The sequence below is a fragment of the Peromyscus maniculatus genome, chromosome 8, assembly GCF_049852395.1.
Source record: "Peromyscus maniculatus bairdii isolate BWxNUB_F1_BW_parent chromosome 8, HU_Pman_BW_mat_3.1, whole genome shotgun sequence".
NCBI lineage: Eukaryota > Metazoa > Chordata > Mammalia > Rodentia > Cricetidae > Peromyscus > Peromyscus maniculatus.
This window is the reverse complement of record NC_134859.1, coordinates 83,017,283-83,033,297: the sequence shown is the minus strand read 5'-3', so window position 1 is coordinate 83,033,297 and position 16,015 is coordinate 83,017,283. Positions and strand designations below refer to the sequence as shown.

The 16,015-nt window shown below is 47.1% G+C and overlaps 1 protein-coding gene across 6 annotated transcripts in view; it reads left to right on the top strand.

Moving 5' to 3' along the window:
- Calcoco2 (calcium binding and coiled-coil domain 2) overlaps positions 1–16,015 on the top strand; it is a 35,088-nt gene continuing 19,073 nt past the window's right edge. For 5 of the 6 annotated variants that reach the window (XR_013041877.1, XM_076543215.1, XM_076543214.1 and 2 more), the window contains exons 1-2: positions 1,812–1,929; positions 12,087–12,275. Coding sequence is in view for 5 of the 6 variants with exons in the window: in XM_076543215.1 (XP_076399330.1) it covers positions 12,096–12,275 (180 nt within the window). In the remaining variant the exon portion in view is untranslated. Of the gene's footprint in view, positions 714–1,811; positions 1,930–11,120; positions 12,276–16,015 lie in introns of those variants that run through there. The other variant, XM_076543213.1, reaches the window with a different exon arrangement.

Genomic DNA, 16,015 nt, shown 5'->3' with positions numbered 1-16,015 from the left:
ATCTCTGTGAGCCTGAGCCACAGAGTGTAGTGGCTCCAAAGCTACAGAGAAACCCTGTCTCAAAAAACAAAGAAACAGCTGGGCAGTGGTGGCACACACCTTTAATCCCAGCACTCGGGAGGCAGAGGAAGGCGGATCTCTGTGAGTTCGAGGCCAGCCTGGGCTACAGAGTGAGTTCCAGGACAGGCACAAAGCCACACAGAGAAACCCTGTCTCAAAAAAACAAAGAAACGAAAAAAATATATAAATTCCTCAGGTCTACTCAGATTCATAGTAATATTTGTCTAGTTTCATCTTTGCTCACTTTAAGTTTTAGCTATTTGGATAAACTAAGCCATATTTTAAAAATCCTGCAATGTTCTATAAAAGTGTTTGGTGTCCCTTCCTTCCCCCCCCCCCGTGCCCCCCCCCCAAGAAAGTCCTTTTCCCAAGGTCAGCCATTCCTTCAGGGACTTGAAGAAAGTTCCTGATTGCTAAAAAGGGAGTCATTCTGATCTCTGGCAAAAGGAATTTGTGGCCCTCCATTACCATATAACTGGTGCCTATTAACTTGTCAAGGTCAATGCTAGCTTCCCCAATCCCTGATCTCAAGATACACCCCAGCTCTCATACCCCACCCCCATTTAATCCTATGTGCAACTATAAATTATCAAAGGTGTATTCTTTAAATAAACTGTCTGGCAGCCATCCCAACTCACCCTCAGATCATGTCAGTCTCCTACTTTGCCCTCACCCACTCCATACATCCTCTTTGGGACCTGAGCCACCCTCCCACCCCACCCTACCCTCAGATCCAACCCCACCCCAAGCCCCCAACCCCATCCCGAAGCCCCCCAACCCCCACCCCACCCTATACCCCTAACCCCATCCCACCCCACCCCCAGCCCCATCCCACCCTACCCTCAGCCCCCACCCTACCCCCAACCACCACCCCACCCCATACCCCTAACCCCATCCCACCCTACCCTCAGCCCCCACCCCACCCCCCACCCCCACCCTCGCCAAAGCTGGTCTCAGGCAGAGTTGGTTCCTTGGTTAAGAGCACTTGTTGCTACTGCAGAGGACCTGGGTTGTATTCGCAGCACCCACATGGTGGCTCACAATCATCCATAACTCCGGTTTCAGAGGATCCAACATCCTCTTCCGATCCCTCTGGGCCCCAGGCTCGAAAGTGGTGGATATACATATTCAGGCAAAACACCCATTCACATAAAATAAACAAAAACAAACAGAAACTTACTTTATGAGTCAAGTCACAAGAGACTCAGAAAGGTTTATAGATTTCCTTTAAGGTCGGGTGTGAGACACAATTTTTTTTTTCTTTTTCTTGAGACAAAGTCTCAGATAGCCTAGGCTGGCCTCAAACTTGCTTTGCAGCCAAATCTGGCCCTGGACGGCTGACCTCCAATGCTGGAATTACAGGTATCTACTACCAAGCCTGATTGTTTGTGTGTGTGTGTGTGTGTGTGTGTGTGTGTGTGTGTGTGTGTGTGTGTATGAAGCAGGATGAAATGGCAGAATCTAATCTGTATCTATAGGACTACCTATCTATCTATCTAATCTTATCTGTATCTATACGTACACATGTATATATATATGCAATCATCTCTATCTATAGCACTAAGTATCTATAGTGCATGAAGTTTTATGTAGAGGCAGGAAAAGTAAGATAAACTCTCAATACCCTTTCAAAGACGCAACTTTAAACAAATTTAAAAAAAATAAAAATAAAAAAGACAGTTTGCTCTAGGATGGATCTAGGATAGCGTCATCCAAGACACTACGAGTCCCGGGCGGCCGGCGGCGGGGCGGGGCTTGTGGCTGTTGTGACGCCGTGGGCGGGGCTTGCCCGTCCCTTTGGCCTCTAGCCCCGCCCACGGGCCTTTGGGTTCCCTGTTGCTGTTGCGCCGCTGCTGGCTGCTGTCCCCGGTGAGTCCCTGCAGTGAAGGGGGGCAGTTAAGCCCTTGGGGTCCCCGAAATTCGGACTTCTGGGCCTTGGGACGGGGCCACAGGCAGGCCACGGCGTGGCGGGCTTCAGCTTCACCTCGGTCCGTCCCGGGGGGCGTGGGTCAGCGAGGGTGGCTCCGGGAGGGCCTGGAGCGCCTACCGCGGCCTGGGAGGCCCGGGACGATTTTCCCAGAGGAGGGCGAGGCTGCCGGAGTTTGGGGTTACAGGGCTGTGGCCCGCGGGAGGACAGTCGCCTCTGACAGGAGCCAGGGTCCCGGCGCAGTGGCCGTGGGTTGTGGCTGGCGGTGGTACCCGGCCCCGCCGCCCCTGGTCGCCGGGGTTCCGAACGCCCAGCTTCTAATGTGTCACCGCTGTCGGCTTTCAGGCCCAGGGCCCCACTGCGTCACCCTGACCGAGTTACTTTCTCTTTAGGTCTGTTTCCCTCTGTGCCAGCAAGTTAGCTCCCTGAAACCTCTTTCCCTCTGTATCCCGTCGTGGCAGCCCCGATGGACAAGGAGATGTCAGTGCCCTGCTGCTTTACAGCTGATCTTCTGCATTACAGCTGATCTGCCCTTGCTTTCTCCCTTTTTTTCCCCCTGTCATTTGAATTCTTTGCCCTAGAAGCAAATCCACAACAAGTGCCTATGGATGGAACTTAGGAGAGTAATTTGGATGTTGTATCATAACTTCCCTTTTACTTTTTTTTTTTCTTTTTGCAAAACCCACATATAACAAAGGACTTCATTCACTAGGTCTTTGTGGCTTATGAACCACACACGATTAGGGATGCCTAGATGGCTTACTTTCCCAAGTGTTGTCGGGAGTTCTGAAACTCTCTACCTTGTAGCAAGCAGGAAAGCAGCCAAACAGGAAACACCTTGAAAGGACAGGGGGTCCCGAGTTACCCAACAGTAACAAGTGACACATTCTTGTACAAACATAGTACAACATTCAGTGCAAAAGTATTGAAAATTCGTGCCCAGTCTCGGCTATAGAGTGAGAGAGACTTCGCCTCAAACAAGAACAAAACCAAAAATGAAACCAAACCGGCTCTACTTACGGATACTTATTTTCTCAGAGAAAGACACGGACGATGAACTTTCTGTTTCCTGCACACAGGATCCTCAATATACCTGAACTGGTCCTTAGAGATTTCTCTAGCCAGATGCATGTGTTGGCCAGAAACCTAAAAAGGGTTTCTATGGCTTACCCTGACTTCAAGGTAATGGCTGAGCGGAGCTGAGATCCCAGGTCTTTTGTGGCCAAGTTCCCATGCTGCCTCCCTGTTCTTCACACACTGCCACCGTGACCTGGCACGACACAACCACCCCTTTCAAGGGGGGAAATGCATGGGGTTGGTGAGGTGGCCCAGCAGTTAAGGGCATTTGCTGCTTTTGCAGAGGATCTGGGTTCAGTTCTAGTGCCCTCCCCGGGCTGCTCACAACCACCTGGAGCTCTGGTTTCTGCCCTCATGTGGTACACATACTCAGGCACACATATGCACATACACAGAGATAAATAAAATGTTTTTTTAAGGATTTTAAAAAAAATTCATAGGCATGGGGATTTTGCTTCCGTCTGTGCTGTACATCATGTCTGTGCAGTGCCTGAGGGGGGTCAGAAGAGGGCTTTAGATCCCCTGGAGTTACAGACTGCGGTGAGCTGCCTTGTCGGTGCCGGGAATTGAACCCAGATCCTTTGTGCAGGAGCAACAGGTGTCCTGAGCTGCCGAGCTGTCGTTTCTCCAGCCCCTAAAATATTTTTGAAACAAAAAGTGGTGGGTAGACGGGGAACTGTCACAGTTTCTTCCAGTTGTGTCCCTCACATCTGAGAACTGTCTTTCTGTGCTTCCCCGGCACTGCTGTGGGGGCGTGATGAGTGACAGAACTTGCTCAGACCAAATGTGACAGCTCTTTCCAACAGTTGATATGTGTCTGAAAGGTTCCTAGTTGCGTAGCTTCGTCTTACGTACTGGAAAATATCCTAGTTATTTATTTGTATTTTGTGTGCATTGGTGTTTTGCCTGCATGTGTGTCTGTGTGAGGGGGTCACATTCCCTGGAGCAGGAGTCACAGACAGCGGTGAGCTGCCTTGTGGATGCTGGGAATGGAACCTGGGTCCTCTGGAAGAGCAGCCAGTGCTCTTAATCGCTGAGCCATCTCTCCAGCCCCTGGAAAACAGCAGACAGCATGCTGGCACAGGCAGCCCCTGTGCCCCATTCCCGCGGGCTGCCTGGGCTCCCTTTCCCCGGGCTGCCTGTGCCCCGTTTCCCCGGGCTGCCTGGCCTCTCTTTCCCCGGGCTGCCTGTGTATGCTTTCTGCTGCTCGAATTTGCTAATCCAGGGTCAGGAGGACTGCCTTCAGATCAGCCCATCTGTTTGGCTGACTGCTAGTTTTAGAAAGGAAAAGAAGTAAGATGAAAGGATTACATTTTTGTTTGTGGCTGCTCTTCCAAAGGACCCTGGTTCAATTCCCAACACCCACATGGCAGCTCACAGTTGTCTATAACTCCAGTTCCAGGGGATCCAGCACCCTCACACCAATGCACATAAAATAAAAATAAATAATTTTAAAAAATAAGTATTTGCATTTCTCTCTTGGTTTTGGAAGCATTCAATTTCTTCCTCTGAACTAACCTAGAGAAGCAACCTATAGTCAAGTCAGTATCTCGCTCGCTCGCGTGCTCTCTTCTCTCTCTTTCAAACACACACACACACTTTCTTCTTGTCTGTCTCTGTGTGTGTTTATTTTTAAGATCTATTTTCAAGATTTATTTATTTTTATTTTATGTGTATGGGTGTTTTACTACTGCATGGATGTTTTACTTCTGCATGTGTGTCTATGGTCCATGTGTGTGCAGTACTCTTGGAGGCCAGAAGAGGGCGTCAGACCCACTGGAACTGGAGTTATAGTTCTATTAGCTGCTATGTGGTTACTGGGAACCCAACTCCAGCCCTCTGGAAGAGTATCCAGTGCCAAGCCATCTCTATAGTCCCAAAGGTTTATTTATATAATAATATATATGCACATTATATATTTTATATATGTGTGTATATATATATATATATATATATATATATATATATAGAGAGAGAGAGAGAGAGAGAGAGAGAGAGAGAGAGAGAGAGAGTAGCTATGTGTAGGTGTCCTTGGAGGCCATAAGATCCCTGGAGGTGGAGTTACGGATGGTTGTGAGCTGTTTGATATGTATGCTAGGAATTGAACTCTGGTCCTCTGCAAAACAGTGCTTGCTTAACCATTGAGCCATCTCTCCAGCCCTTGTTTATTTTTGAGCAGGGTCTCCATATGTAGCCTCGGCTGGCCTAGAACTCACTCTAAACCCAGCTGCCTCCTCCTCCTCCTCCTCCCCCCTGAGTTCCGGCATCGTGGGCAAGAGCCACCATGCCCGGTGAGCGTTTGCTTCTCTTGAAACATGTGCCCAGCTGCTATGAGAGGCTCATGTCGAAGTGTTCGGAACTTAACCTTTTTTCTGCTAAAACCTATCGCTGTAGTTTGCAGATTCATCCCAAATGAGAAGTGGAATGGGCTGTTGCTGCTTTGCTTCAGGATAAGAAGACCTATGCTTTGTGAAACAGTTTGGGGAGTAGTATATTAAACTAAAAGGCTCATTAGATGAAAATATGTCAGGTTTTCTTAGGCACTAAGAACCATTTTCTGGGACTCGTTTTGAAATACATTATTATTGCCAGCTCCCCTGAGGGCCCTAATCCTTTTGGAAACTGCTAGAAGGGAAGAAAAAAAAAGAAGTAACAACCATGTCAGACAGTTTATGGAATCTCTACACTATCCCCAGATTAATGGGTTTTGGTAGGTGCTTTGTTTCCTGAGACAGAGTCTCAGAAATCTAGGCTTAGGTACGTGGCTGGGGCTGACCTTGAACTCTGAATCCGCCTGCCTCCATCTCATATGTTAGGATTATTAATGTATGCCAGCCATGTCTAGCTGCTGGATACTTTTGTTTTTAAAATCCCTGTTTGTGGGTCCTGGAGAGATCCCTTGGTGGTTAGGAGTACTTGCTGCTCTTGCAGAGGACCCGGGTTTGATTTGCAGCACCCACGTGGTGGCTCCCAAAAATCTGTAACTCCAATTCTAGGGGATCTGGTGCCTTCTTGGCCTCCACTGGCCCCAGGCCAAGGTGCACATACATGCATGCAGGCACAGTCCATACACATAGAATAACATACACAAGTCTAAAAGAAAAAAATCACTTTCCCCTGTCACTACTTACATGACCAGACTCAGATTTTGGGAAAAGAAAAAGAAATGAGGTAGAATACGGACCTAATATATCCCGTCACTTTTTCATAATTTCTTAGCTCTCTGGATTCTAACTTAATTTAGCGCTCATGTTTCTTCTCTTTTCTTGCCTCTATGAATTACTTGCCAGCATGAGGGCAGATGGTGGATTAGTTCTGAGTGGTTAGGAGAGGAAAGCTGAGGCTAACTCATTCTAGTTTTCCTTTTGTACCCTCCAACCCCGTTTCTAGACAGCATTGGTAGAAAGGTAATTTTGCCGGGCACACTCCTTTAATCCCAGCGCTCAGGAGGCAGAGGTAGGCGGATCTCTGTGAGTTTGAGGCCAGGCTAGTCTACAGAGCGAGTTCCAGGACAGCCAGCATTACACAGAGTAACCCTGTCTTGAAAAACAACAAAAAGTTGGGTTTTTTTTGTTTTTTGTTTTTTTTTTTTAAATTTACTTACATGTGCGCAAGTGTATATGTCTGGGGACAAGTGCTATTATATTCAAGTGGAAGTCAGAGGTCATCTTATAGGAATCAGTTATCTTCTTCCAGGGATCAAACTCGGCTTTGTCAGGTTTGGTGACAAATATCTCTATCCACTGAGCCATCTTGCCAGCCCAGAAGGAAAGGCTTTTAAGGATCACTAATGGTTTGGTTTGGTTCAGACAGGGTCTCACTGTGTAGTCCAAGCTGGCCTCAGAGCTCCCGAGTGATGATCCTGCCTCAGAGCTCCCGAGTACTGGGATTACAGGTCATTATGCTCAGTTTAGGATTACTGATTTTAGCAGTTAGCAGTTTCCCTTCAGGAAAGGGTGAGTGTGGTACTTCCTCACTGAACCCATTAGGATTGGTACGGCATGCGCTGGGTTTCCCTACAGCCCGTTCTTGCCCTCAGTTTGGTAAAGAGGAAGGAGGGGATGCTGCCCCTCTCCAGTCTACCTGCCTCTTCAGCCCGTCTCCAGACTTGGCAGGTAATTTAACTTTGTTCTAAGAACGATTGAAATCTGAGGCCCCGAGGACCATCGGTGTCCTGAGTCCAGAGTCATGCTCGGAGGCCAAGTCTGGAAGCTTCATGTAGTCTTGGTTTTTTAATAAGCAAGAGACCAAGCTGTTGCTTTTTCTAGACGAGGGAAGAGATGGGATTTCTTCTGGCTGTGGACAGGCCTCAGAGCATGGCTCTCTGGTGTCACTTGTGAGTGGGCTGTCCTTTCTCAGTGTTCTTTGTGAGTTAACTTGGTTGGTCTTCAGTGAGAAGGAGAGGCTGTAGCAAGCCACCTGGATTCTTAGCTAGTATTCACAGCTTGCCAGAATTTGTGTGTGTGGAAGTGGGTAATGGGTTCTGTTTGGGTTTTTCAAGGCAGGGTTTCTCTGTGTAGCCCTGGCTGTCCTGGAACTAACTCTGTAGACGAGGCTGGCCTCGAACTCAGAGATCAGCTGCTTCTGCCTCCCAAGTGTGGGATTAAAGGGTACACCACCACCGCCATCCACTGTGATGGGTTCTTACATCAGATTTGTGGGTTCTTTTGGTTTTGTCACCATGCCATTTAAGCAGCCAAGCCAGCTGAACTGGTCATATCAAGAATTGGTATTATTCTTGGATGTTTTTATCTCCTTGACTTTTTTTTTTTTTTTTTTTTTTCTGAGACAAGGTTTCTCTGTGTAACAGCCCTAGCTGTCCTGGAACTTGCTTTGTAGACCAGGCTGGTCTCAAACCACAGAGATCTGCCTGGTGATTTAAAGGCATGTGCCATCATGCCTGGCTGACTTCTTTTTTTAAAGGCAGGGTTTCATGTGGCCCAGGTTGGCCTTGGACTTACTGACTTACTACACACACACACACACACACACACACACACACACACACACACACACACACACACACACGATAACATTAAATCAACAAGAAAAGAACTCAAATCCTACCACCATCCTTAACATCATCACCATCATCTTCATCATTAATATTTTTGGGTGGTGGAGATCTAGCCTGGGTTTGTATGCTAGCTAGGCAAACACTACTGTTGAGTTACATCCCCAATCCATCCCTGCCATTATTTACCTGTAAAGCCCCTTCCCCTTCTTGATGGATGGCGTGCATATATTGTTCATTCATTTATTGGAAGAACACCGAGTGGGCAGTTACTTTAACCTTGTGTTGTGTACAAGTGAGGATGATGTGTCACAAGGAGAACTAAAGATAAGGGACTTCAGGTAATTGAGGGCGGGCCTGCCCTGCTGTTAGTCACAGTCCCCAGTCAAAGGGCAGACAGAATCATTTGATATGCTCAGATAAATTGGTTCTTCGGTCTTAGGACTGAGGAGGCAGGATGGCTTCCCTGTGACTGGAGACTTCTAGGGAGAGAGTCAGCAAGCTGAGAAACCTCGCAGCCCATCCTTCCACAGCATCCCAGCGCAGCCCTCGTCCCCCAGACAGCAGCTTGCTACAAGGGAAATGACGGACTGGAACAGGACCCTTTTCACTCCACTCAGGAACACTACCCTGAGGCATGAGGTTCAAGATGTGGCTAGGCTCTGTCACAAACCAGAAAAATCAGTGAGTTCTTGGCTCTGTAGCTAAATTTCCCAATAAACTGCCTAGTGCTCAAGTCCTCTTGCCTTCTCTGGGGGCGGGGCGGGGGTGGTGGTGCACTGACTTCTGGGAAGTTTGAGCCAGGTATCTGTGGTTCATACCTTTAATTTAAAGCTAGCAGATTTCTGTGAGTTCAAGACTAGCCTGGTCTACATAGTGAAAACCTGTCTCAAAAATGAAAATCAGGCCATCCAAACAAACAAACTAAAACCCCTGACTTTTGAGGAGTTTGAAGAAGAGGCCTAGTTGGAGTCACTTCAAAGTAAGACCAAGGACATAGGTTAAATCTGGAAGAACTGTAATGTTGTGGGGTTTTGTTCTCTCTCTCTCTCTCTCTCTCTCTCTCTCTCTCTCTCTCTCTCTCTCTCTCTCTTCTCTGTATGTGTGTGTGTTCACATGTACATGTAGGTGCCCTCGCCCTCGGAGGCCAGAGGAGGGTAAGGGATTTCCTGGAGCTAGAGTTACAGGCAGTTGTGAGCCACCTGAGGTAGATACTGTGGCCCTGTCTCCAGGTCCTCTGGAAAGCGGGAGTACTCTTAATTGCTGAGCCGTATCTGCACACACTCTTTGTTCCTTTTCCCTGCTTTTACCTTACAAACAGGTTCCCACCATTTATTTTTACTTTTTAATTTACATGTGAACCCAGGGCCTTGCACATACTAAGTAAGCACACTAAACTGCATGTCCGGCCCTCGTTTTCCATTTCTGATTACATTTTGTCTGTATATTATATCTACAATAATCATCTAGAAAACAAAACACAGGTTATTATCCATTTTATAGGAAGGAGTCATACTTCCTCACTCTCTTCCAAATATGAGTTGCATTTTTCTTTCAAAGGTTTATTGTTATTATTTTAAGTCATGTGTAGCTGTGTGTGTCTGCATGTGGGTAAGTGCACATGAGTGCAGGTGCCCTTGGAGGCCAGAGGCATTGGCTATTCTGAAGCTGGAGTGACATATGGCTGTAAGTCTCTTGACATGTGTGCTGGGAGCCAAACTTGGGTCCTCTGAAAGAACAGTAAGTGCTCCTAACTAGAGACACCTCTCCGGCCCTGTGCGCTGCATTTTTCTGCCGCTGGAATTCCCTCAGCACAAACCCATTTCAAAAACCCTCGTCGGTCTTCCTCAAGAGTTACATAAGAGTCTACTCCCTAAAAACGTTTGTGTACCAGTTGTACAAAAAAGTTCTCTTTTTAAAAAGGTATTTTCTATGTCTGACAAATCTTTTTTAAAGATGTATTTATTTATTTTATGTCTATGAATGCTCTATCTGCATGTACAACTTTATGCCAGAAGAGGGCATCAGATCCCACTACAGATGGTTGTGAGCCACCATGTGGGTGCTGGGAATTGAACCCAGGTCCTCTGGAAGAGCAGCCAGTGCTCCTAACAACTGAGCCATCTCTCCAGCCCCTCTGACAAACTTTTTAACATTTTACTTATTTAGTGTGTGTGTGAGAGAGAGAGAGAAAGAGAGAGAGAGAGACAGACAGACAGACAGACAGAGAGACAGACAGAGACAGACAAAACACGCAGGATGTGTGGAGGTCTGAACGGTTTTGCAGTCAGTTCTTACATAACCTCGGTGAGACTGAGTCTGTCTGACTGTTTCTGTCTCCATGCTTTGTAGCCCAGTTCACCAGCCCATGAGTTTCCAGGAAGTTCTCCTGCTCTGCCTCCCGGATGACCTTCAGAGTGCTGGGATCACTGATGGGCACCACTCTGTTAGGTTTCTGTGTGGGGTCAGAGGGTAGACCGTCCTGAGTCTTCACAAGCTGAGTCTTCAGACCTCAGCTCAGGCCGCCATGCTTTCCAGGCCAGCACTTGTACCCATGGAGCCATCGTCCAGCTCTCTCCTCTTTGGACCTCAGAGTATTTAGCACGTCTTATTCTAAATTCACTGGATAGCCACTTGCCATCTGTCCGCCATGTGGGAGTGGGATCCTTTGAGGGCCAGCTCACTGCCAGGAGTAAAATAATGAAATCTCTTCCAGCACGACAGTAACAATTACAAAGGTCTGCTAAGCAGCTTTCTTCAGTCTCTGTGGTGAGTCTGTCCTTCTGTCACTGACTTAAGGTCTGAGCACTTCACATTAAGTCACTTAGGCCTCATAACCAAATGCAGTAGTTATGCTAACAGGTAAGCAATGATCAGATCACAAGGCCCAGTTTATTAAATTGCTCAATTCCATCCTTTAGAAGGTGGGACCAGGGGTATAGCTCAGCAATGGTCTTAGATAGGGTTTCTATTGCTGTGGCAACCAAAAGAAACTTGGGAAGGAAAGGGCATATTCCAGCTTACACGCCATTTTGAGGGCAGTCAGGGCAGGAACTGAAATAGGGCAGGACCTGGAGGCAGGAGCTGATTCAGAGGCCATGGAAGGGTGCTGCTTACTGGCCTGCTCCTCATGACTTGTTCAGCCTGCTTTCTTATAGAACCCAGGACCACAGCCCAGGGTGAGCTCAGCCGTGCTACCCTCCACCCCCAACCACTTGTCAATCAAGAAAATAAACCATACACTTGTTCACAGGCCATTGTGGTGGGGGCATTTTCTCAGGTGCGGTTCCCTCTTCCAGAATGACTCTAGCTTGTATTAGTTGACATGAAAACTAGTCAGCGCAGCAGTAGAGGGTTTGCCCAGAGAGCAAGGGAGGGAAGTGTGTGTGTGTGTGGGGGGGGGGTGTCCAGGGAAGGGAGAGGAAGGGAGAACACTAGAATTTAAAGGACACCAAGCTGATTTCAGAAGACATTTGTCACCACTGAATATCACATAATTTCTTGTCTCTATCTTTGTCCTAAATCAACTCCTAGTATAGCATCTGATATATGGAAGGGCCTAGTTATTGTGGAACTGAATGGGAAGCTGAGATCCAAAGAACTGAACTTTCCTAAAATCATAGGTTTTGCTGGGATGTAAAGTAGAGAACTTTGGACTGAAAACTGGCTTGTTTTCTTAGGAGAAAGAGAAACAAGTAGCTGTAAACAAACAACAGGGCTATGGGGCGGGGGGCAGCGGGGCCTGGGGTGCAGATGTCAAATACGCTCTCGGAAAATGCCCATCGTAGGAAGTTAGGAATGCACACTGTGCAAAGTGAAACAGAAAGCAGGCCGGGTCTCGATTCTTGGCAGGATTTTGCTTTTCCTGATTGCTTGAATAGAAAGTTCTTGGGTGGGAGCCTGGAAGTCCCCCGCAAACCCTTTCTGAATCTTACTCTATTCTGTCTTTTTAAATGTCTTTTTTATTGAGGCAGGTTCTCACGTACCCTATTCCATATCTCCTGACAGGACTCCACCATGGACAAGACAATGGATGAGCCCCCCATATCAGCTGTGTTGCTGGAACACTGCAGTTTCTCTCAGGTCGTGTTTAACAGTGTGGAGAAGTTCTATGTTCCTGGAGGAGATGTCACATGCTACTACACCTTCACCCAGCAGTTCATCCCTCGTCGCAAGGACTGGATTGGCATCTTTAAAGTGAGTGTGAATACCAAGGGATTAGGAACTAGTGGTGGGTCTTAGTTACCTTGATAGTATGTGTGCCCAATCAGAAGTTCCAAACTACAATTCCTAGTGTGCCCTCATCACACACAGTGTGTATGAGCCTCAGTTTTAAATTCCAGCGTGATGCACATCTTTAATCCCAGGACTCAGGAAGCAGAGGCAGGAGGATCTCTGTGCTTGAGGCCAGCCAGGGCTACACAGTGAGAGCCCATCTCAAACAAACAAAAAACAAATTTATTTTCAGTCCTAAACTAAAAGATAAAAAAAAAAATCTCACAGTCCCCAAGTTTTATTATGTGTTCAATGATCAAATCTAAATGCTTTACAAATTATCCTATTTTGAGAGCTAGAGAGATGGCTCAGTGGTTAAGAGCACTCACTGCTCTTCCAGAGGACCCAGATTCAGTTCCCAGCATGCACATGGCAGCTCACAACCATCTGTAAATCCAGTTCCAGAAAATCTGATGCCCTCTTCTGACACCAGGGACACATTTCATACAAAGACGTATGTGCCCACAAAACACTTAACCACATAAAATTAACAAATTAATAAACAAATTTTAAAAAATCGTAATATATATATATATTATCCTATTTTGAAATATGTACATATTGTTTGACTAAGATGGATGACCCCTTATATATTTTTATGGCTTTTTTTATTTGGAGAGTTTGAGACAGGGTCTCATGTCCAAGGCTAGCCTCAAACTCTTTGTATAGCCAAGGATGGCCTTGAACTCCTGATCTTCCTGCTTCTATCACAGTGCTGAGATTTGTACCTGGTTAATTTCAGTGACTTTAATTTTTCTTCCTTCCTTAATACAGTGTTGAATTTGTTTTACTGTGAATATCATAAATCCGGGAAGGATGTTGAGAAGTGGCTGGGGTGACATCCTGCATCCCAAAAGTCTTTTCCTGATAAGTGGGAGCCCTCCCTCGGTGCCCTCAGTAGCATCTAATCATCCTGTCAGTTCAAGGACAGAAACTGCTTTGAAATTAGATTCAACTTCTTCTCTAGTTCGTTCTCCTTCCCATCTCTGCCTTCCTCCTCTCTTCCCTTTCCCTTCCCTTCCTGATGCTCTCCCTCCCCGCCCCTCATCCTGTCCCTTCTCTCCTTTCCTCCCTCCCAGCACACACACCCCACCAAACTGTCCAATCGCCCTGTTTACAGAGACAAGAGATAAAGGTCAGACCTAAGTAGTTCCCATCGCTGGCTCTGATCTCTGATTGGTTGACACTTCAGTATGCCATGTGCACACTTGCCAGTGCTGTGCCGCCCCAAACCAGACGCCGTCCTTTACTGCCTTAATTGTTTGGAGGACCCAGCTTATAGCTGAGGCTTTGGTGTCCAGGTACGGGCAGAAGATGACCTTCAGGACACTGGCAGCCTCTGGGGCGATGAGTCATCAGACTACTATGTGCTGACACAGAGCTGGTGCCCAGAGTGTTTTCATCCTGGAGAGGAGGCCTTAGCTGCTTTCTTCTATCCTGTGTAGCCAAGTCTAGAGATCAGTGCTAAGTTTAGCTTATTATTTGTTTTTATTATTGCTACTGTGTGGTGTGTGTCTATGATGAGCATGTATGGAGGTCAGAGGACAACCCTGTGAAGTTGGTTCTCCCTTCTACTTTTATGAGGGTTCCAAGTATGGAACGCAGGTCATCTAGCTCTCCCAGCTAGGTTTTTACCTGCTGAGCCATCTCCCCAGTCCAAGTTTATCTTAAAGCAAAAACAAAAGCTTAGGGATTTGAGAAATGGCTTAGTAGCAAGTTCAAGGCCAGCCTGGGTTACCAACCCTACCCCCCCCCCAAAAAAAAAAGAGTAAATAAATACATAAGCAAATTTCAAATTATATTCAGGTTGGAACATGACAAGTCTGTATTAGACATCATAGAGGACAAACTTGTAAAGAGAACATAACTACTTTCTAATAGGTTTTCTGCCCCACCTCCCACCCCACCCCCACCCCACCCCCACCCCCGCCCCCATAAGTTTCTCTGCTGACACAGTAAGCCAGTTCAAAGCTGAAATAAAAGTGTAACAACAACAGGTATACTGAGCAAAGTTAACTCCCCGGCGGGCTCTCTGGTCACCAACCTGAGCCAGGGCCGGGAGGTTTTATGGACTGTAGGCAGTGGGTGATGATGTGTGTGTCTGCCACAGCTGGGTTTGTGCTGAGTGCTCCGGTGGGGGCCTGGGCGGCTGCATCAGGAGAGGAAGCTGCGGAGCCACCAAGAACGCAGAACTGGGCTTGGCGCCTTTCCTTTGTTCAGACTCTGAGCAGGCCGGGTTTGGAGAGAGAGAGAGAGAGAGAGAGAGAGAGAGAGAGAGAGAGGGAGGGAGGGGAGGGGAGGGGAGGGGAGGGGAGGGGAGGAGAGGAGAGGAGAGGAGAAGAGAGAGGGAGGGAGAGAGAGAGAGAGAGAGAGAGAGAGAGAGAGAGAGAGAGAGAGAGAGAGAGAGAGAGAGAGAGAGAGAGAGAGAGAGAGAGCGGGCCTTACAGGACCATGCAGGGCCAGCCGGAAGCCCCAAGCAAACACTTTCCAATTTAGAAGGCTTGTTTTTTTCAGTATCCTGTGGAAGGTCTTAAAATTGTTGCATTTATTTATTTATAGGGAGGAGGTGTTACATGTGGCACAGCTTGTGTGTGCTGGTCAGATGATAGCTTACAGGAGTGGTTCTCTCCTCCCACCAAGTAGGAGCCAGGGTGGAGCTCAGGTGGCCAGGCGTGGCAACATGTTCTTCCTCCTCATGTGATTGAGAAGTTTTTAAAACTTTTGTTAGAAGGTAGCAGGGCCAAGGTTTATTTTGTTGTGGGTTTTGTTTTTGTTGTTGTTGTTGTTTGTTTGTTTTTGTTTGTTTGTTTGGTTTGGTTTGTTTGGTTGGTTGGTTTGCTTTTTGGAGACAGGGTTTCTCTGTGTAGCCCTGGCTGCCCTGGAACTCACTCTGTAGACCAGGCTGGTCTCGAACTCACAGAGATCTGCCTGCCTCTGCCTCCCACTGCCCGGCCTCATGTTTCTTTTTTATTATTATTTTTAATTAGTGTGTGTGCATAGTACACTGTAGGTATGTATGCTCTGCCTTGAGAACGTGGTCATCAGGACAATTTTGTGGAGTTGGTTCTCTCTTTCTTTCCCTCTTTCCCTGATCACCAGACTTTCAGGACAGGTTGCTTTTACCTGCTGAACCATATCACTGGCCCTGTTTTTTCCTTTTTTTTTTTTTTTTAGGAGGACTTTGTAGGGACTAGGGCTATGATTGCTTGCTGTACAAGCGTGGGAACCTGAGATTTTGGATTCCCAACAATAATGTAAAAAGCTAGGCACAGTGGCACACAGCTGTAATCCCAGCTGACCAGCCAGTTGAACCAAATTGGTAAGCTCCTGAGTCAGTGTGAGACCCTTTCTCAAAAAAGGAAGGTGGATGGGGTGAGAGATAGCCCAGTGAGCACACAAGACCTGCTCTTGAATCTCAGCCTCTCAGAAAAAGCTCGGTATGTCCGTGCATGTACCCATAATCAGTGTCATGGGGGCCTGCCTAGCTCCAGGTTCAGTGCAGAACACCCAACAACTCTGACCTCTGTGCAGATATGGGAGCATATACAACACACACATTTGTAAATAAAAAGATGAAGGGCAGGGCATTGTAGCACATGCCTTTTTTAAAATGATTTATTTATTTTTATCTGATGTACATTGATTGGTGTTTTGCCTGCCCA